Raw genomic sequence first — 23,816 nt, 5'->3', positions numbered from 1 at the left:
AAGCTCATTCCACAACTCTGTCGTACGTGTAAGAAAAAAAACATTGTGGAGGACCGCCACACATCCAGATGGTGGGGATGATATCCTAATTTGTGGCATATCGTGCGAAGGTGGAATTCGGCGACAGGAATATATTTAAATCAATTTATTTTATTTATTTCTTTTATGATAAGTAACCTAGTAATTAACTTAATGAATAAATTTTTCCACCAAATCTGTTTTATACTAAAAAACAAGTGGCGGACTAAATAAATAAATAGCACAAATTAATAATTTAATTCGAATGAATTAGAAATTCGCGAGGAAATATAAATAGCTTGGACTTGGATTCTGGAAAATCCGACATAAATTAAAAAAAAATCACAATCGGGAAAGTAACGGTCTGTAATTCTCTAACAGGTAACCCAAATGATTCAAAAAAAATTTGTTACGGAGTAATCATATCCTGAAGATTTTAACAGTTTAAGGCAGGGCGATATAGCCGAATGCTACTTGGACAAAGGTACAGAAAATTCTCGAAATAATTCTAATTAGCAATCTCGTCTCGAAATTACATACCTATGCCAATGTAATATAATAATGTTTCACAACAAATCATAAAGCTTAGTATAACAGTAATAGCTTACCTGATACTGTTTTAACAAGCACCTCTTCGTAAGTGTCCCCTCGTTTGAACACCCCTTTGTAAACACGACCGAATGTGCCTTCGTGTACGAGGATCTCCAATCGAATATTTGCACGGGCCGTAGTTAGCAAACGGAGCTGTTCGCTCGGGTCAGTTACCCGCTCCTTTGTTATCGTTTGCTAAAACAATAAACGAAGTGTCACAGAAGTCGCGGTTAAAACTTAGTATCCCGAAGAATTTGGAGGTAAAAGTTATAGGATATTGTAGTTGATAAAGCGTTAGTCCACGATTATAAAAATACCACTCTTATTACTAGGTAATTCACCGTTACGGAGAAGAAAACATTATAACCTTACCTAAAATTATGAGATTTTAAGGGTTGGGAAGGTCCCCCCTCCCTTATTTGTAAATGGGTAGGAAAGAAAGGGAAACGCCTAGAATTCGGTTCTGGCACTTGCCGGCCGCTGCCGCGGCATGCTACGCTCGGCTCGTGCGTTATGGTAACTGTTCTAACATAACCATTCCTAACCAATTTTTATAAATTATACATAAATACAATATTTTTATCTCTAAATTTGTGCTACGGGATACTAAGTCCAACCCGAAGTCACTACAAATATATTTCAATAGTAAAACACTCAGATTGGGTTGCATCAGCTAACTAAAGCAATAACAAGTCAAAGTACCGGTTAAGCTTGAAATGAGCTTCACAACTTGACATTTTTAGATGACGTCATGACATTAACTGTTAACCGTAACCGTCCAATGTTCGCCAGTTAAAGCTATTGTTAATGTTAAATAGCTAAATAGCGACCTATCAATAGTTTCAAATAAATATTCTATATTCACTTGATATTTCACTTCTTAACTTTAACTAAAAACTTTAAAGGCCGGCAACGTACAGATACGATTGTACTACGTACAAGCGCGTACACCTTCCTTAAGGAAGGTGTACGCGCTTTTTTTGAAGGTACCCATGTCGTATCGTCCCGGAAACACCGCACAAGGAAGTTCATTCCACAGCTTTGTAGTACGTGGAAGAAAGCTCCTTGTAAACCGCACTGTGGAGGACCGCCACACATCCAGACGGTGAGGATGATATCCTAACTTGTGGCGTGTCGTGCGAAGGTGGAATTCGGCGGCAGAAATTAGGTAAAACAGCTCTTCGGAACACTCCCCGTGATAAATGCGGTAGAAGACACACAATGAAGCGACGTCTCCACGCAACGCCAAGTGATCCAGCCGTTCACAGAGTACTGGGTCCCCGACAATTCGAGCTGCTCTGCGTTGCACGCAGTCAAATGGATCGAGCTGATACTGGGGTGCGCCAGACCAGAGATGACAGCAATACTCCATGTGTGGCCGGCGCTTTGTACAGCGCTAGAATGTGGGCCGGCTTGAAGTATTGCCGTGCTCTATTAATGACGCTCAGTTTCTTTGAAGCCAATTTGGCTTTGCCCTCCAGATGGCCATGGAATTGGCAATCGCTCGAGATTTCGAGACCCAGTATTCCGTTGGAGGTGTGCAACATATCATTGATATGCAGAAGAAACAGCGTAGGAGATAGCACACAGCCTTGGGGCACTCCAGCATTCACGGGCTTCGGGTTCGAGCAATGTCCGTCGACAACGACCTGTATGCCCAGTGAGGAAGCTGGAGGTCCACTTGCACAAGCTCTCGGGAAGCCCAAATGATGGAAGTTTAGAGAGGAGCGCCTTGTGCCATACACGATCAAAGGCCTTCGCTATATCCAGGCTAACTGCCAGGCCTTCCCCCTTGCTTTCAATAGCCGCAGCCCATCTATGTGTTAGGTATACCAGAAGATCACCTGCCGACCGACCATGGCGAAAGCCGTATTGTCGGTCGTTGATCAACTGGTGACCCTCTAGGTATACCAAGAGCTGACGGCTAATTATGTTCTCCATGATTTTAGAGAGCAGGGAGGTAATAGCAATAGGCCGGATCCGAACTGTCTCCTTTTTTTTTGGATCGGATGGACAAGGGCTGACTTCCATGAGTCAGGGACTACGCCTTTGGAATAAGAGTGCCGGAATAAACGCGTTAGCACCGGCGTCAACTCAGGGGCACACTTTCTAAGGACGGTTGGAGAAATGCCATATGGCCCGCTCGACTTCCTAACGTCCAACGAATACAGAGCTCGCCCAACAGTTTTCTGTCTGAACTGTACTTCAGGCATAGAGCTCTGACACCGCGGGATGTTCGGCGGTGTTTTTCCGTAGTCGTCAAGAGTCGAGTTGGAGGCGAAAAGAGCGCACAGGAGATCGGCTTTCTCTTTTGCCGTATGGGCCAGGGTGTCATTCCTCATGTGCAACGGCGGCATGGATGGCTGGCTGAAGTTACCAAGAGCAGCTTTCGACAACGATCAGAACTTGCGTGTTCCGGTCGGGTAACTGGAAAGCTGCTCGCCGATTTTGACGACGTGTTTTGACTTTGCACGGGCGATTTGTCGCTTAAAAAATCTGGAGGGTACGGTTGTATTTCCTCTTAAGAACTATGCAGTTCGGATCCTTTGTGGCCAGCGCCGCAACCCAAGTTCGATACGCCTGTTTTTTGCAGTCAGATGCTGCTTTAACTGACGCATCGAACCAGGGCTGTGATCTGCCACCGATCGGTACTTCAGAGCTTGGTATAAAAATATCCATGCCCTGTAGTATCACATCGGCTACTGCAACGGCGTAGGCACTAGGATCATCCGAAGGGAAACAAACCCTGCTCCAAGGGTAGGATGCAAAAAAGGAACGCATCCTATCCCAATCGAAAAATTGAAAACATTGATGACTGTTTCAATCTACAGCGTGACCTTTCTGCTCTCAGTACTTGGTGCCATAATAATTTAATGAAACTAAATGTTGACAAATGTCATGTTGCCACATTCACTAATAAGATAAATAGCGTAAATTTTTCCTATCACATTTCGAATTCACTTTTAAGTCATAAAGAATTTACCAGAGATTTAGGTGTCATTGTTGATAAAAAACTATCATTCATTGAACACATTGATACTACTGCTGAAAGAGCAAATCGGATGTTAGGTTTTATCTTACGCATTTCAAAACCTTTCAAATGCCAACATAGTGTTGTAATATTATATAAATCTCTGGTTCGTAGTATTTTAGAATATGGTTCAGTAGCATGGTCACCTTTTTATAAAAACCACATTGATACCGTGGAAAATGTTCAGAAACGTTTTTTGAGAATTTTGTGTAACCGTTTCAAACTTAGAAAATCACTGCATAGTTATGAAGCTAGATTAAAATATTTTAATCTAGACTCACTTGAAATGCGCCGTAAATTAATTGATCTAATATACATGTATAAAGTTGTAAATCATCATATTCATACTAAACTGTTGTCCAGGTTTTCACTATACTGTAATCCTTGTAGGACTAGAAATGTAAGGACTTTCTTTGTTCCAACTTCTCGCTTGTGGACATCACATAATGCACCAGTTAATAGATTATCTCGTTCATATAATGACTTAGCAAATATCAATAACTGTATTGATATTTTTTCTAATAGTCTGTGCAGTTTTCGACGCCTAGTTTTAGACACTCTGCGCCTGTTAGAGCCTTAGCTTATCTTTATGTGCTTCATATTTATGTTTTTTGAAATATGTATCAGTTTCGCTTTATTGTATGTTATGCTTATAGTATGTAGGATATAATTTTAGTTTGTGTGTTTTAAATTTATGTTTATTTTATCTCAGTTAACAAGTTACATGCATTTTCCTAAGTCATGATAGTAACATAAAATTATTTATTGTTTTATATAACTCTTCATTTATTTAAGTTAAATATCACGTGTTACTATCATAAGTGTTTCCATTTAATTGACGTATATGTTAATAATGATTTACTTATACTAGCGTTATTTTGTAATTATTAATACATGTATGTTGTATGGGAACCAATAAATAAATAAATAAATAAATCTGCTGACTTGTAGTGCCAAATGCGGCAGGTCGCTGGTGGTCTGCGACGTGGGCGTCGGATAGGCACTACACTCCTGACCAGGCAATGGTCGGACGTTCCGAGAGGGGCGTCGACAATGACCTGGTAACCATCGGGATGTGTAGTCAGCAGAAGATCTAATAAGGACGGCATGTGGCTATCCACATCCGGGAGCCGCGTTGGCGACTCTACCAATTGGGACAGACCGTACGCCAATGCAAAATTATGCAAAGATCGCCCTGCGTAGTCTGTGGTACGTGATCCGAGCCATTCGGCATTGTGCCCGTTGAAATCACCCAAGTCTACGATTTCAGCGGAGGGGATCTGTGCAAGCACGTCGTCAATTGCCGCTTGAACGCAGCCCATGAGATGATCGGTTTCTGCGTTACCACTATGGGACCTGTAGACACACGCATAGATGCGGACGCGGTCCTCTAAATCTACGCGGAGCCAGAGAATGGACAGGTCCCTACCCTCAAAATTGCCAAGACGGCGACAGTAGATATCCTCCCTAACGTACACACATACCTCGGCATGAGGCAAAAATTGTGCTCAATTTTGTACCCGGGGTACGTTAAATATGACGTATCGCTAGGTCGAGATATCTGCGTTACCGTAAGGAAACACAAGGCCGGCTTCGCCGTCTCAAGGTGGTGGTGGACGGCGCTTAAGTTGGAGTGAATTCCCCTGATATTGCAAAAGTCCACGTTGAGTGTGGAGCGGGGTGCCGTGGTGTTACTGCCTCGTTTGTCCTTGGTCATGCGCGGTACTGTGCCCTCCCCAGAATACGAGGGGCAGCCCGAGCTAGAGTGCTCGGGGAGGGATTCTCCGACTCTGGTAGAGCCGGTACCCTCCTGGGGTACTATCTCTTTAGGGACCGCTTTAATAATCTTTGTTGGGGAAGGGGGGGGGGAATGGCCTCCGGTCCTCGACACTAACCTTTACGAAACATAGCGGCACTAGGCCGCTACTTCACGCCGGTATTCTGTGCGAGTGTGGTAATTAACCCGGACGAGTCTGGCCCGATTGTGCTGACGTTAAAAGACGGCTGCGTGACTCTCCCACTTCTAAAAAGCCCTTAGTCGCCTCTTACGATACCCATGGGCCTGGGACTCCCCTATTCTTTTTATGCCCCTGGGAAAGTACAGGGCAAAATATGATGCCACTCGGTCTTAGATACGTCTAGATAAATTGTGACAACGTCGGAAAATTGCGGGGAACTCTTAACCTCTGTTTTCAGTAACGCACGCACACAAACAAGACATAGCTTCGATATAATCTGAGATCCAATAAAAAAATATATGCACAAGTGAAGATGCTCATAAATGATCCCAGAAAATGGACAAAATAAATGTGTTACCAAATTCAAAAGAATTGTATAACTAATTCTAAATATAATTAATTCTTACATAAATGATTTTCAAAATCATATCACAGATTTCGAATGGAGCGACCGCCCTCACGCTATGTAACAATAAATTATATTGCACTATATTATTATTGTTATATTATGTTACGAAAGCCCGCTGAGTTTCCTGCGCCCTTTTTTCCCAGGCTGAGGCATACTTTTTCGAATGGGTGGTAGTTTTATGACGTTCAATAGGCAATAATTTTTGATTCTATTTTGAATTTAAATGTGCTGATAATAGGCACAGAACTATTTCCTCAAATCCACTTTTCGTCGCCTGTCATAACTCGATCCAATATTCCTTCATATCTCTATCGATTCAACAAGGCAACACAAGGCTTAACACGCGTTTCTTTCTGCAGGTCAATCAAATCATGAGGCATCCATATTTCATATTTTTTTATTTTATTTAATTTACGCAAAAGTTAAATATTGTTAGTAAGATATGGTAAAACCATGCCGCTAATTCCTGGGTAGTGTGGCTCGGATCAGCTTCCACCATCTCTTTCAATTCAATGTCATTCACCAGTGCGTCCTTCACGAATTTTGTTCTTCAAATCAAAGTTTCAATCACGAAAGCGTTTAAACAAAAATCGCATGGTGCCTTCATTAGCTCTCCCCTCTCCAAACGCAACATTGATATTGAAAGCTGTTTCTGCCGCGTTAGTTCCTTCTAGTTTAGAACTCGTATTCAAAAATCACTCGAATTTTCGAAGTATCCATCTTTCTTGTCTAAGCTTAATAAAAAAAATTACTGTGTGTCAATAATCGAATGTTACACATTTTTTAAAAGAAGAACTACATAGGTATTGTGGGAAAAAAGTTTTACTCAAAAATCACAAACCATGAAGGTTCTATGTCAATTCGAAGTACCTATTAGAATAAATGGCAATTTGATACTTTAATCTCCATTATTTTGTAATAATATTTAATATTATATTTACAAAGAAACACATGAAATTCATTTTATTTAATTTAATAACTGCACAAACACGCTGTTATGTTTTCTGATTCGCAATATCACAGCAAATTGTCTGAGCTACACTAGAATTCAAGTCTCAATTTTCAAGATTTGTAGAGCCGTTCCACGAAATGGTTGTAGTCCGCAAGGCTGACATTCCAATTACAGCGATATTAATGATTGTCTTCAGGTGTTAGTGTCTGTTCTGACAGTTTTTTGATTAAAATCTAAAGCATAATTGCTGGACTGCTTTTGATACCATCGTAGGTTATATGTTACATGGAAATAACGCATTCAACTACAAATATACAATAGTAGCGTGGGCACGGGGAAGGGCTCTCGTGGCGGACGCAACTTGCATCGACACCAGTTACTAGTCGAAATTAGTCACATCCAAGTTACGTCAGTTGTTGCTGTGCCAGCTGCTTCGACTGCCGAAGACAGCAAGCGTCGCAAATATCTCGGTGTCAGTGAGTCTTACATCTTTGTGCCGTTTGGTGTCAAGACACTTAACCCATGGGGCCTAGAGGCGCGGAGAATGTACAATACACGCGCCTCTAAAGGGCTACTGGAAACCCAGTACCCGCTGGCAGCTATTTCGGTCAACGGATCAGCCTAACTGTACAACGTAGAAATCCTGCCAGTATTCTTGGTACGCTTCCCCGTAATGATAGTTTTAATTTTATGAAATCATAGTATTGTAAATATAGTTATAAGATTTTTTAATCAATAAATATAATATTTACATACTTTTACACGGATGGCTTAGCCTTAAATTATTTTTAACTAAATCGAGTTGGACAAACGTAATATCCAAAAGTCCGTTTGTCTTCATTATTTTATGTTTGGAAATAGATATTAAAAGGCATAAAAGGCATTTATTTTCTCAAACTTGATTCCTTTAGAGTTCTTTTTGATGTCATTTCTACTAGATACTACTACCGCCTCGGAAACAAATGGCGCTCTGAGAGAGAAGAAGCGGCGCAAGAAACTCTCCCAGCATTCTTTTTTTGCGCTCTTTTCAATAAAAATACACAATACTGTACAGTCATTTCTATCGCTATAAAATAATCACAATCTTGTCTCAGGCTGTCCGATCATTTAGATATTATTCAGCAGTGGAGTAATAGGATTTACGACAGAGCCATTTTTTTATAAAACATTTAAATTTATTTATAGATAATGCCTGAACAGTGGCTGGGACTCTATTATAGAAGTGCATTTACCCTTAAAGCTATTATGTATCTTATGAAGCCTACTAGAATTAGTTACAAGCAATCCCGAATCCAAATTAGCACAATTATTAAGAGCAAAAAGGTGACGATTTTTGTGAACGTATATTAAATTTTATTATATAAATTAAATTTTATTATTGCTAAAAGCGCATACGTTTATAAAATTCTTACTTTTATTAATACGTATCTTCATCTTATCTAAAATGTTTATCTAATAAAATATATAACTTCAAACTATAAGTATCATATTCTTAAGTATCTGTAAAGCTCCTAACAATGTCATTATAATGTGGAATTATGTTAGCCAAAGGCTGCTAAGTTTTTCCAACGTTCATTCAAGTTGAATTGCTCGTGAAATGAGCTCTTTACCTCATTAAGGATCCAATTTGAGCTGCAACACCCCTTCAGGTGATATTAACTTAATACAATTAGCGATCTTCTTTACTAAGTTATTGCACGTGAAGTAAATGTTCTAGAAGAGAATCATTCAATTTTCTTGATCCTATTTAGGTAGGGGTCTTGAGTTTGAATCCCAGTGAATGTTGATATTATAGTGTTTGCTCTGCAAAAGAGAGCTGTTCGTGCTATATATCAGCTTGGTTATAGACAGTCTCTCAAAGAAAAATTTAAAGAAATAAATATTATGACTGTTCATTGTCAGTACATTTATGAAAATTTAATATACGTTCACAAAAATCGTCACCTTATTGCTTTTAATGGTGATTTCATTATTATAATACTAGAAATAAGGGATTTCTTTTAACTAATTCTAGTAGGATTCATAAGATACATAATAGCTTTAAGGGTAAATGTATACACTTTTATAATAAAGTCCCAACCACTGTTCAGGCATTATCTATAAATAAAATCTTATTATATTAGAAATGACATCAAAAACAATAATTCTAAAGGAATCTATTTTGAGAAATAAATCCCTTTAAGCCTTTAATGTAAAGTCCAAACTTTTGGTTATCATAATGTTTGTTTCCAAGTCATGAATGTTTGTATAATACTAGATGACCCAGCAAACGTTGTATTGCCATGTAAAGTAATTAAAAAAGAATTCAATAAAAAATAAATGACGACCGATTCTTAGACCCACTAAATATATCTTAGATAAATGAAAATTTATCGTAATACAATTATTGTCTTCGATTGCCATCTTGCCACCTTATTGCGGATCTGTGGATGGAATAGAATATTATAAAAATTGCGATACAAAAATAGGTGTTGATCGTAGAGGGTCGAAAATTTAGGATTGTATGTATTTTTTAATGTTGTATCATAAAAAAATAAATAATATTCCTAAAAATTAAAAAAAATTGGGGTTAAACCACCCCCTTAACATTTAGGGGGATGAAAAATTTTGATTTTGATTGTTTGATTTTCAGACTTACCCAATATGCACACAAAATTTCACAAGAATCGGTCAAGCTGTTTCGGAGAAGTTTAACTACAAACACCGGGACACTAGAATTTTATATACTAGAGAGATGTACTAACTGCTGCCCGTGACGTCACGCGACTAGTTGCTATAAAGTAGCAAAAATACTATGCATCTAGCGTTATTATATGTGACCTATTTGTTGTCCAGACTTCTTGTTATCATACTTATTACATACAGACAAACGGAATTATTTAATCGATCTTACGAATTCCATTGATATTGTAGTTTGTTCGAAAGAAAACAGTAACGGTTTTTTTTTAAAATATTTTAGCAATATTAGTTGATATTGGACCAAAATAGGTTGTTTGACATACCTACCGAATATAAATAAATATATATTGTGGTGGAACGGGACAAAGTTGTAAATTTATTTTAATTTTATTTCTTTATTTTTGAGTAAATTTTAGACACTTAATATTTTGTATACAGATAAACAGACAAAAATTATATAAAGTACTTTTTGGATTCAGTATTGTTCGTAGAAAACAGACAATCTTTAAAGAAATATTCAATGTACTGTTTTTACTTTATTGTATATTGTGTTTATATGTATATAAATTACTTTTTACACATATACTCGTACTATGCCTAATTTTCCTTAACACAAATAAAAATTATTTTGTTAGAAAGAAATAAGACAACTTTGACGTACAATAAACACTTCACTCACGGTCAAAAATTGTCTGGAGCAAAACTCTGCCTCCGCGTCTATCGGCAGAGTTTTCCGCGCTTTGAATACAACAACACGCAATGACAAAGTGTTCAGTGATCCAAATAACAGTATATTCAAACTTAAAAAGGATGGGGTACCGTATTTAAGGTAAGTGCCCCCTTTAAATTAACAATATTGTGTAACTAACTTGACTTTTTTATCATTTTGCCAAATAATTACATACCAATTTCTAATAAAATGTTCTTGCCTCGTGTTCGCATCCGAGCTCCTAATGAGCGTATACAAAAGACTTTGAACATTACTGCCACGGATTAAGGTGTTTATTTGAATGAGTGACATATGTATATGTTACAGTATAGGAATATACAACGCCGCTCGGACAATTTTGATGACCTTTTAATAGTTGATTTGGAGTCTAGTTCTATAAAGTACGTCGATAACAAAATTAAATATGAAGCTATTATAGGAGAGAACGTTCATAATAAAATAAATAAATAAAGCAGCCCTAACATCGTGTTTCTTCAATTAAAGATGAAATTTATAATCTTTGTGATAAAAAATTGATACAAGGTTAAATTAAAATTCAAATATTTTTATTCAAAAAAGGATTTAAAATCACCTATTAAACGTCAAAAACAAAAACAATAAACATTTATAATTAAAGAGCCTGAGGGTGTTCGCTTCATTCCCAGTCTGTGGTATCATTAAGTAAATCGTTTATGCTATAGTAACCTCTCCCACACCAACGTTTTTTAACAATTCTTATAAATTTCGTCGCACATTTTTTTGAACATTTTCTGGGATCCTATTGTAGAAGCATATACATCGCCCAATAAAAGACTTACTTATTCGACTTAACGGAGTAGTAGGCATAACAAGTTTATGTTTGTTCCTCGTATTAACATTACTATTGTCACAGTTTCTAACAAATTCCTCAATGTGCTTATGAACATTATCGATAATATATTGAGAATTAACGGTCAAAATGTTTATTTATTAAAAAAATTCTCATAATGATTCTGTAGGACCTAGATTATAAATAGCGCGAATAGCCCTCTTCTGCAGCACAAAGATAGTATGAATATCGGCCGCACTACCCCATAATAATATACTTTATTTAATATTTTATGAAAATAAGGGACGAGACGAGCAGGACGTTTAGCTGATGGTAATTGCCCATTACAGTGCAGTGCCGCTCAAGATTATTGAAAAACCCAAAAATTCACAGGCACTACAATTGCGCTCGTCACCTTGAGACATAAAATGTCAAGTCTCATTTTCCCAGTAATTTCACTAGCTACGGCGCCCTTCAGACCGAAACACAGTAATGCTTACACATTACTGCTTCACGGCAGAAATAGGCGCCGTTGTGGTACCCATAATCTAGCCGGCATCCTGTGCAAAGGAGACTCCCACTGGTAAACTAATAATAATACTACTATTAGTTATAATTATTTAATAGTCCTCAACTCTAATTATTTCACAGCAAATATTATTATATTTTGAACATAATATCAATAAATCGCCCGATCCCCTTATATTGTTACATTGTAATAACTTGTTAAAATTATCTCAAGCAAAGCCGCATCTAGTTATTTATGTTTTCATTATTAGGCTTGGCACGAGGCTTGGTTTTTAATTTGCAACCCTCTTTGTTCGTAAATTTAAGGAAACGTTAAATTTCTTGAGAAATATGAATAAGTGTTCAGCGGAGAGGCGTTAACGAAGATAGCGACTTGTAAAGTTTGCTTTATTTTGAAACAGGAATAACAATTTATTTGAAACGTATTATTGATAAAATGTATTTATTCCGATAATATTGTCAGAAATCATTTTTTTTTATTTCATAATAAGGTAAAAGATTAACAAGTTGTTTCATATTTTTAACCCACTTCAAAAAAGTAGGAGGTTCTCCATTCATCAGTATTTTTTTTATGTTTGTTACCTGAAAACTTTCGACTGGGTGAACCGATTTTGATAATTCTTTTTTTATTTGAAAGTTGGTGCTTCCCGTGCAGTCCCAATGTAATTTGGTCCAGATATGACAATGGCATCTATGAGAAAAATCATAAAAGTCTTAAATTTGCTATACATACGTATAGCAAATTGGATGATAAATTTACGAATAACTCAATGTCGCGCCAACCGATTTCGATGATTCTTTTTTTATTGGAAAGGATTAACTTCAAAGATAGTTTGGTGAGAGTTTTGTTAGGTTCTGATTACGGAATCTATGGCAAAGTAACGGAACTCTTCAATTAAGCGCTTACGTTCATTGCTGCGTTGAAAAATTTAGTATATATGCAAAAACAATAGATACAATATGCACTAAAAAGTATAAAAATAATTGCGTATTTTTATACAATCTATTTCTAGTTACGATTTTTGTAATTTTTGGAGTCGTTTTACTATCTTTCTATATCTCGGTTGTAGATATTCTTCTCCTCGCATGCTTTATTAGTCTATACGCTAGTATATTGTAGTATTTTCTTTAATTAACTCGGGTGTTACATATTATTTAAATGAAACACTTTTTAAAGGATTAAAATGCGTGTAATTATTACCGTGTTTTAACATTAACTTTTGCGTAAAAGTAACATTTTGTCATTATTTTAACTAACCCGGAGGCATTCCTCAATGGAAAATGGTCACGAAACATCAGGTTATCTAAAATAATAATAAATATGTAAATTTTACGCAAAGACTAAACTTAAAACACAGTTCATTTAACACGCGTTTTAATCTTTTTTAAAGTGATTTATTTAAAATGGTATACAGGGTGTCCCAAAGTTATGGGACATGAAGGGAAAGTACCTTAAATATAGTAGATAGGGTATTTTACTGAAAGAAGACTTTATGTTATTTTTGAAGTTAGTAATTCTGCATTCAAAGATTTTCTAAAAATTACTTGCCTCGTCTGGGAATCAAACCGACTTAAATGTAATAAAACACTACTTTTATGATGCTAGTCGAAACAATGGCCAAAAACTAATAACTATTCTTAAGTAATATAGTATTTTAAAAGAAAGGAGCGACGTAAAATATTTGAGTTTTATTTATAAACGCATATTGAAATTTTAACTCAAATCAAAATAAACTATATATAGTTATTTATTTTTAATTTAGGGAAAGTTCCCTTCATGTCCTATAACTTTGGGACATTCTGTATAGTATAGCTATCTCACAGAACTTACCTGGGAGACATGTGTTAAGTTAGACGCAGCATAGTACGACACCCTGGATTCTGGCTTCGCGTATACGTGTTCTGAAATGTGCGTGGTGGCGTAAGGAGACGGTGATCGTCGACTGCCTGTTAACAAATTTATTATTATTTTACAATCACTTAGTGTATCCTAGAATCAGTATATCCTGGATATTTTTTTTCAAAATAGGGTATGATGTCACTTATTGAAAGTCAAAAACCACCAACCGTTCCAACGTTGGGTGCAACAAACCCATCGGGCTTCTTTTTTTCATAAAAAAATATGGTTACAATTTATTATCGTACAATAAAATTTATTAAGAAAGTCATTTATGTTATAGTTACCTTTACCACAGAAAGGTTTTTTAACAAATCTTTTGAATTTCTTTATACATTTGTTTTGAACATTATCTGGGATCTTATTGTAAAAGCATATACAGCGCCCTATAAAATGCATACTAATTCATCCTAGCCGAGCAGTTATAAGTTTATGTCTGTTCCTGGTGTTAACATTATGGTTATGACAGTTTCTAGCAAATTCACTTATGTGAATGTGCATACATAACATTATAAAGAATAATATATTGAGTAGCAACAGTTAAAATGTTTATATAATATACTATAGTAAAGTAATACTATAGTATTCGAAAAGATATGCCTCGATATCTTACGTACCTCTTTTTATATATTAATAAACGGATCAAGTGATTATCAAGATGTCGATGAAATAAAGAGGCAATACGTCATTAAAATTATTAATAAATATATAGTGAGAATATTAGGAAATAGTTTGGAAAATCCAAAATTTTTTCCACAAAAAAAAATATTATTTTTAAAATTAAAATTTTAACTTAGAACTTAAAGTATTAAAATTTGAAATTTCATAATGTTTCAAAACAGTCGATTTTTTTACTTTTTAAACTTATTTTCAATAATATATTAATCAAACAAAAATACTATTTCAACAATGCACAGTATATACACATTGAACTTTTTACTAAATCCATTCAACTTTACTTATTATAAGATATTAACAGCACTATAAATTGCACAATACGTCAGCTGTATATCTACTATAATACTGCTATAAGCATTTCGGTGACGCAAACTCACGAGATTTCACCTATCTAAAAAGCGTCTAACTATAAGTTAAATAAAGAATAAATAATAGCATATCAGTGACGCGAACCTATAAGATTTTCCCCTACCAAAAATGCCCAACGCGGCTGAAGAAGATTTTATTTCAAAAATATAGTTCATTATTTATGTTTAAATCGATTGACTGTCGATATATAGCACAAACCGCTCTTATCTGCAACGTAAATACAATGTTTAAATAAAAAAAAAACACCAGTAACATTTGAATATTTGGTTTGCATTCAATAAAGATTCTAAGAGAATGAATATCAGGTTTAAATTTTTCGAACAATTCTGTATGCTTACGGGCAGTATGGAGTTGACAGGTGTTTGAAATTCGAATATGAAAATGTTCTAACAGCATTTATTTTCTGGACATTTACAATTATTCCAGACATAAGTGCCCACGATTCTTTACATCTGCCAAACTAATATTATCATTATTAAATGAGATAAATAAATTGAATTTTCTAATTAGGTAATTACGTGTATGATAAATTTACGAGATTTAGATTTTCTAGAGGCATGCTCACAACGAAACTTGTAACTAATTCTAGTAGGCTTCATAAGATACATAATAGCTTTAAGGGTAAATGTATACACTTCTATAATAAAGTCCCAGTCACTGTTCAGGCATTATCTATAAATAAACTTAAATGTTTTATAAAAAAATGGCTCTGTCGTAAATTCTACTACTCCACAGCTGAATATCTAAGTGAGCGGACAGCCTTGGACTAGATTATGATTATTTTATAGCGATGGAATTGACTGTATAATATTGTATAATTTTATTGAAAAGAGCGCAAAAAAACAATGCTAGGAGAGTTTCTTGCACCGCTTGAAATGACAAGAAATGACATCCAAAAGAATTCTTAAGGAATCAATTTTGAGAAAATAAATGCCTTTTATGCCTTGATGCCTTTTAAATAAATAATAAATCATCAATAATATAGTCGATAAATTCTCCTCTAGTATAGTAAGACACTTCTTACACTGATACCACTGTATCTATTTCAGAAATTTAGTAAGCAATTCATGCTGTTAATATTTATCTAATAACAGGCATGGCATAATACTCCGGCTGATATTTTATTCCCACGGAGCCGGAGATATGATAGTATGGAACGCTTATTTTAAATGTCATAATAACCACTTATAAAGATTACAAAGAAAATTTGTAAATACTTTGGACCTCTGAACTGGATTTATTACGTTGACTTAACACTGAATCACTGAATTATTGTCACACGTTTCAGACATTTAATGCCGCCGTGATCGTGTTGATTCCGTCGTTTCCAACAAAATTGTAAATAAGCTTTTTTTATGACAGTAAGGGACGAGACGAGCAGGATATTCAGCTGATGGTAATTGATACGCCTCGTCCATTACAGCACAGTGCCGCTCAGAATTCTTGAAAAACCCAAAAATTCTGAGTGACACTGCAAGTGCGCTCGTCACATTGAGATATAAGATGTTAAGTCTCATTTGCCCAGTAATTTCACTAACTACGGCGCCCTTTAGACCGAAACACAGTAATGCAGAAATAGGCACCGTTGTGGTACCCATAATATAGCCGGTATCCTGTGCAAAGCAGCGTCTCACTGCTATGTTGACGTCCCCTCACTACTAAATAGGATACAATTTAGAGTCATCGCAGGCGTGAACGTCAATATCGCATTCTAAATTTGATTTATATTTAGTGTAGTAGAATACTTTATGGTGCAAATTCTTTTATTAAGCGTGCTTGTAAACTCTTTAATGATAACGAAAAACCAATTGACACAGATGTATACTTTGATAAATTGTGGAGCTGAAAATAAATGTTTCAAATATATTTTTTCTTCGTTTGTTAATTTAATGCTTTAATCTATTTCTATCTATATAATTTTCACTGCCTCTTTGTATATTATATCTTAATATATATAAATTACTTGTCACGTTGTTTGACCGCGATGAACTCCTAAACTAATGAACGGATTTTAATGGGGATTACTTCATGGAGTGTAGTTTGGTCCAACTTAAGAGAAAGGATAGTTTTTATTTCGATTTGGGACCCATAATTATTTTTATTATCAATATTTGTTTTGTATGGACATATTTGCTATAAGAGAATTTAGTGACGCACGGTTTGATAGCTCCGCTGTGAAACAATTTCATTATAACAACAGAGAGCATTTTTTACGAAATAATTCTTGATGTATTGAAATATTATCGGCAAATTCTTATAAGTTCAGTATTTTCATTCAGTATTTTTTTTATCATCTACAGAACAACGTCTGTCGGACAGCTAGTTTAAGTATATTACATTTTAATGTCAAATATCGCATTTTGTATAAAATTAGCATGTCGCAAATCTAGTTTATTATCAGATCCAGACAAATTAGAGTGCCTCAGATCTAAAGCACACTATTTTGAATGTGTGGTAGTTTTTGACGTTCATTAAGTGATTTTAATTCCTATTTGCCTATTTTGAATAAAAATATTGCGATTTGAATGTTAAATTTGAATATGGCAGAAGAGGACAAACGAGCGTCAACCGATTATAAGTAATCACCGTCGCCCACATTCTCTTGCAGCACCAGAGGAATTATAGGAGCATCGTCCTGGAAACACCAAGCAAGGGTGCTCATTCAATTGTTTGTCGAGGCAGAAAGTTTCTAATGTTATATTCATTCGATATTTATATAACATACAAATAAAATTTGAAAAACAAAATTTTATGACCGATACGGGATTCGAACCCACGACCTCCGGCGTTCCGTGCCGGTGCTCTAACCAACAGAGCTAACCGTTCGAGTACCGCCTCGTTATAAAATTCTGTTTGCTTTGTTCAACTCTCAGGTTGTGGCTTCATTTACAGGATCCACTTTACAGTTGATAACATGCTCAACCCCAATATTTGCATATTAGGAAATAGACTTGAGATGTCGCTCTTGTAAATCTAAATAATATGTTATGTTTTTAAAGCGATAACCCTCACTTCTAGGATTAATACACAAATAAAATTTGAAAATCAAAATTTTATGAACGGTACAACTGAGAGTTGAACAAAGCAAACAGAATTTTATAACGAGGCGGTACTCGAACGGTTAGCTCTTTTGGTTAGAGCACCAGCACGGAAGGCCGGAGATCGTGGGTTCGTATCCCGTATCGTTCATAAAATTTTGTTTTTCAAATTTTATTTGTGTATTAATCCTAGAAGTGAGGGTTATCACTTTAAAAACATAACATATTGTTGATATAACATTTCTACTAGACAACATGTATCATAATATTTTAGCTACCTTAAGCATTTCACTTAGACCCATTTCATAACCAGACCGCCCGATTGACGTGAATTAATTAAATTTCAATTATGAGATGTATAAAGTAAATGTTTGTAAAGAAATTTAATTAATAAGATTAAAGTTTTAACAAAAACCTTTTCCAATTGTATTTAATACCTATCTAATTGTATTACCGTAATTAACAAGTGCAAAATTGGCATGTAAGATGAGAAAAATTGAGTTTTTTTTTACTATCTCTAAGAAGTACTAATATGAGATACACAAGTTTACTGAAAACCATGTAGCAGAAGGTTTTTGATAGATGAAAAAATTCTATATAAAAAGTACCGGTCTGTCTAAAGTGTGAATTGCACACGAAGAATTTCGTAAGATATAATACATACTTAATACGTGATAATAAAATTATACGGTATAGTTTAAAAAAAAATATCATTACTTTTTTTGACATAGTGCTATGTTCTTACAGATAAACGCCACACCCATTGTGGTTCCAAATCTAAATATAGCTATATCTCTAAACATAAAATGTAAAAGACAATTAATGAGTACTTATTACCTCATAAATAGTTATTAATACAATAACGTAATAAAAATTTTACTAAATATGTTTTATACTTCAGAATTAATTGAAATGTTTTATAAAAAAAATGGCTCTGTCGTAAATCTTATTACTCCACTGCTGAATATCTAAATGATCGGACGGCCTGGCACTAGATTGTGATTATTTTATTGCGATAGAAATAACTGTACAATGTTTTATATTTTTATTGAAAAGAGCGCAAAAAAAGAATGCTGGGAGAGTTTCTTGCACCGCTTCTTCTCTCTCAGAGAGCCATTTGTTTCCGAAGCGGTAGTAGTATCTAGTAGTTATTAGAAATGACATCAAAAAGAATTCTAAAGGAATCAATTTTGAGAAAATAAATGCCTTTTATGCCTTTTAATAAAATACACAGCACTAATAAAAAGTCGGAAATATTATAAGCCACAACACATATCGCAGTTGAAATGCGAGATTTAACAGTGTACGTAATCACTGTAAACGCTGAATGCATAAAATAAAATACTGAATTAAAATGGAAATGAATTTGTGCGGCCGAGCAATATTTACGTATTCGTACAATTCATACTGGAAAATATGATCCGCTTAAAGCCTTACAGACTTTAAATTTAAGTTTATTACATCTATTATATTACTGTAAATATTATAGCTTATAAAAGCGTTTTTGTTTAAATAATACGTAACAACTTAAAAGTAACTTTTTAGCTGTTATATATTACTAGCTGACCCAGCAAACGTTGTATTGCCGATATTAAAATCGCGATACAAAAGTAACTGTTGATCGTAGATGGGTGAAAATTTGAAGTTGTATGTATTCTTTAATGCTGACTCATAATCAAACAAATTTCAAAAAAAAATTCAAAAAAATTAAAAAAGAAAATTTCTTTTGGACTACCCTTAACATTTAGGGATATGAAAAATAGATGTTGGCTGATTCTCAGACCTACTCAATATGCTCATAAAATTTCATGAGAATCAGTCAAGCCGTTTCGGAGGAGTACGGGAACGAACATTGTGACACGAGAATTTTATATATAAGATAGGATTGATATTTATGAGTTGAAATGTGTCTGTCTTAGAATGTTTTTAGATGAATAATTTATCAATTTCTAATTGCAGATTAAAATAAGCGTTATTTGAAGTGGGGATAGCACGTTACACTGGGATGGGCATTCAAATTGATACACTGTATCCAAACAAATTTTGATCATGAATTCAAAAATTGGGCATCACTAAAACTCGGTGACTAACATAAAGAACGTCTTAGCTATAGAATTGAATTCTTAGACAAGTTTTAAAAGTCTTTATAACAGCTGAGGTGATTTGAGGAACTAAAGTTACCTTCTGTCAATCATGCGCTACTGGTTACGAGAGTTAGCCAGCGACTAGAGTTACCAAAAATAAAACAATATTAATTGTTAGTTTATGGATTATAAATATGTTTATTACTGTTGCAATGGACTTAATATTGGAACGCCTGATTCAACACAATTCTATTCCGTCTCCATAAATATGTATACACTAATTCCACTTCCGTTTCACGTAGCTAAGATACAGTGAAGCGAGTTGTAATCCTTACCGAAGGGGAACTTATGCAGGCTTGCGATGGTGGCGTAGGATCCCGTTGAGCTGGGGGGTCGACCGAGCGTGTCCAAGCGGAGCAAAACGTTTTGATGACTGCCATATGCTGCCGTTGTATATGACGTGCTGCAATATTGGACTTAATTACAATACAGAACAAATAGATTATTTCGAAGAGTAATTCTGGGTTCCATCATAATAGCTGTTATAGTTTAGGTGCAATACTATTTCCACTATAATAAAAAACAATATGTGATTAGGCCGTTTTATTAGCGAGGCGCGATGAGTACGCACAATGCATCCTATCTTTTCTCACCTAGCCCTAATGCCTATATCCTTCCTTGTCCTACGCACAGGTGTGCGCGGGGTGTGTAAAAATTGCATGTATAATGCGGCTACGCTGCGAGCCTAGTCTTTTTCATTACCATAAAACTTTAGTAAACTGTGAAATCGTCGCTAGTGAAATCAGGGCGCCCTGTGAAGAAGTGAGGTGAAGCTGAGCTCAGTGAGTACCCCTTTCCTTATAACATATTCCTTTTTCCTAATTTGTATGTACGAAACGGAGGTTTAATATAGTGTCTGAACAGCGCATACACAATTTTGGTCACTTCGGCCGTGATAGATAATTAAATTTGCGAATGTTTAAATATTATAATAATAATATTAATAATAGTTGAAAATACTTCTTTAAAAAATTTATACAATTGTACGGAACACTTCTTTTTCTATCAATTTATCTCTTTTACGGCCATTCCCAATAATGAGTCTATCTCCGGTTGTGGCCTACTTGAGATAAAAAATCGTAACTATCCTTGACTTTTCTGTCCGAATAAACTTATCGACGGTAACTCATCTTATCCCTACACGCTGTCTGTCAATGGGACGACGTATAGCTTACCCGGGATAGAAGTTTGGTTATATTGGGACAGCTTCAGATTATTGACAGCTAATTACTGACAGTGGAAGGTAGTAATTTATCTCTATCTGTAGAAAGTATATTGGGAATGGCTATTAATAGTAATTGACTAACCTAGCTCCTTCTCTATATTTATTTGTACAACTGTAATGTAAATTAAGAGCGGAGCCTTCGACTACTTGCATTCTCTATGCCTAAGTGGAGACACTTCGACATGCATAGGAATTCCAGGATTCCGGTTAGATTATGGGTACCACAACGGTGCCTAGTTCTGCCGTAAAGCAGTAATGTGTTATTCTACTTATTATAATTATCTACTGCTGTGTTTCGGTCTGAAGGGCGCCATAGCTTGTGAAATTACTGGGCAAATTAGACTTACCATCTTATGTCTCAAGGCGAACAGCGCATTTTTATTGCCACTCAGAATTTTTGGGTTATTCAAGAAACCTGAGCGGCACTGCATTGTAATGGGCAAGGCGTATCAATTACCATCAACTAAATGTCTTGTCCCTTATTATCATAAAAATAAAATTAAAAAAAAAACATCGGTGGTTATCGCATGACACCAGTTGTCGCTCGTTTGTCCTCCTTTCCAAAAAAAAACTAATAACGGAGTCCGGTGACGATTCTGGCAAATCCCCTCGAAAAAAAATAATATTATGTGTCTATAAAGTGCATATTACATAACAAGTAATTACTAGTTTCCAACAGGAAGCACAAGCTAAGTGATAAATGATTGAAACAAAACACTGCGCGGTTTCTGTTTATTCCGAAACACAATAATGACAAGGCTGTATTCAAACAAAACGTTGCTTGTACAAAGCGCTTTTCATTGTTGAACATAAAACGATGCAATTAAACGTCGCCGGGTTATTTATTATGTATCGATAAAGCCTCGCCTATCATCCATCAACTAATACGCTTCAGACAAGGGTCGTAGTCACATCACTAATTGTAAATAGGTAAGTTCTAATCGACTTTTTGAAGTAATACTTCTTTGGGCGCGTATTGATAAAAATATCATCATCATTTCAACCGGAAGACGTCCACTGCTGGACAAAAGCCTCCCCCAAAGATCTCCACGACGATCGGTCCTGCGCTGCCTTCATCTAACCTACTCCGGCGATCTTGACCAGATCGTCGGTCAATCTTGTGGGGGGCCTACCGATACTGCGTTTTCGGGTACGTGGTCGCCATTCGAGGACCATACTGCCCAAACAGCCATCTGTCCGCCGAGCTATGTGCCCTGCCCACTGCCACTTCAGTTTCGCAATCATTTGGGCTATGTCAGTGACTTTGGTTCTCCTACTGATTTGATCCCGGAGGGAAACTCCGAGCATAGCCCTCTCCATTGCCCGCTGAGCAACAGTGAGCTTCGTCATAAGGCCCATAGTTAGCGACCACGTCTGTGTTCCGTATGTCATCACTGTTAACACACATTGGTTAAAAACCTTCGTCTTAAGACACTGTGGCATTAATGAAAAAATTATAATAGTGAAATTTTATGATGCGTGCGCATCACTGTAACACATAAGTAACAGGTTCCTAAAATTTTCTGACGTTTGCGTCATTCGTTATTATTTTTATTGGTTTCTTCGTCCATTATTAGGACAGGCAAACGGTTCAAGTCCATACAGCCGTATTCATTATTTAAGAATTAATTGTCAAAGCCATCTTTGAAAGATTTTTACATAATTGTTCTGTCTAAAAACGTAGAATAGCACGGAATATATTATTTTAATGATTTTTGTTTCGTTAGGCCAAAGAAGTACAACTTCTTGCGTGCATACATAAGCACATACACACTTTTTTTTGGATCTGTATTAGTACAGTACATTTGATATATTCAAGGTGATGAACATTCTTAAATCTTAATCCAAACATTTTTTAATGTGTGGTAGATTTTGACGTTCAATAAGTGATTTTAAATCATATTTGAATAGAAATATTTTATTTTGATTTTCAATTCTTTTTTTATGAAAATAAGGGACGAGTCGAGATGGACGTTGAGCTGATGGTCATTGATACGCCCTTCACATTACAATGCAGTGCCGATCAGGATTCTTGAAAAACCAAAAATTCTGAGCGACACTGCAATTGCGCTCGTCACTTTGAGACATAACATGTTAAGTCTCTTTTGCCCAGTAATTTCACTAGCTACGGTGCCCTTCAGACTAAAACACAGTAATGCTTACACATTACTGCCGTTGACTCCGTAGTGGTACCCATAATCTAGCCGGCATCCTGTGCAAAGGAGCCTCCCACTGGAGGACAAAGGACACTCCCTCTTCGAGAATATTAAAGTTTTATTATAAATTTAAGTATCTAGCGTTGACTTACTGAATGGAATCATGATGTCTTGCTTTGTTTCCTCTCTTATACAGCGTTCCCGCAGCGGCTGCACCGGCTAGTAATGCCAGAGCGGCTGCCGCACAGCCTCCCGCGGCAAACAAGACCCCACCAGTGGTGTGGGACGCGTCGCCTGCCAGTCGTGCCGTCTCGTTCCTGTCCACAACCGTCGATACTCCTGATACAAAATACAAAACACGATTAAATCAATTGAAAAATTGTCCATTAATTGTTTATATGTAACTATTTTTTTATGAAAATAAGGGACGAAACTAGCAGGACGTTCAGTTGATGGTAATTGAAAAGCCCTGCCCATTACAATGCAGTACCGCTCAGGATTCTTGAAAAACCCCAAAAATTCTGAGGAGCGCGCGCTACAACGGCGCTCGTCATCTTGAGACACAAGATGTTAAGTCTCTTTTGCCCAGTAATTTCATTAGCTACGGCGCCTTTCAGACCGAAACA

General features: G+C 35.8%; 1 protein-coding gene across 1 annotated transcript in view; it reads right to left on the bottom strand.

Moving 5' to 3' along the window:
- The window catches only part of LOC126976453 (tyrosine-protein kinase Dnt), an 88,698-nt gene that overhangs the window by 5,662 nt on the left and 59,220 nt on the right, over nt 1-23,816 (bottom strand). The window contains exons 5-8 of the mRNA XM_050824770.1: nt 23,343-23,529; nt 20,085-20,212; nt 13,515-13,630; nt 627-804 (exon numbers count right to left, since the gene is read on the bottom strand). Coding sequence (XP_050680727.1) covers nt 627-804; nt 13,515-13,630; nt 20,085-20,212; nt 23,343-23,529 — 609 coding nt within the window. The remainder of the gene's footprint in view (nt 1-626; nt 805-13,514; nt 13,631-20,084; nt 20,213-23,342; nt 23,530-23,816) is intronic.

This window comes from Leptidea sinapis, chromosome 40 (genome assembly GCF_905404315.1).
Source record: "Leptidea sinapis chromosome 40, ilLepSina1.1, whole genome shotgun sequence".
Lineage (NCBI taxonomy): Eukaryota > Metazoa > Arthropoda > Insecta > Lepidoptera > Pieridae > Leptidea > Leptidea sinapis.
This window is presented reverse-complemented; position numbering and strand designations above follow the sequence as displayed.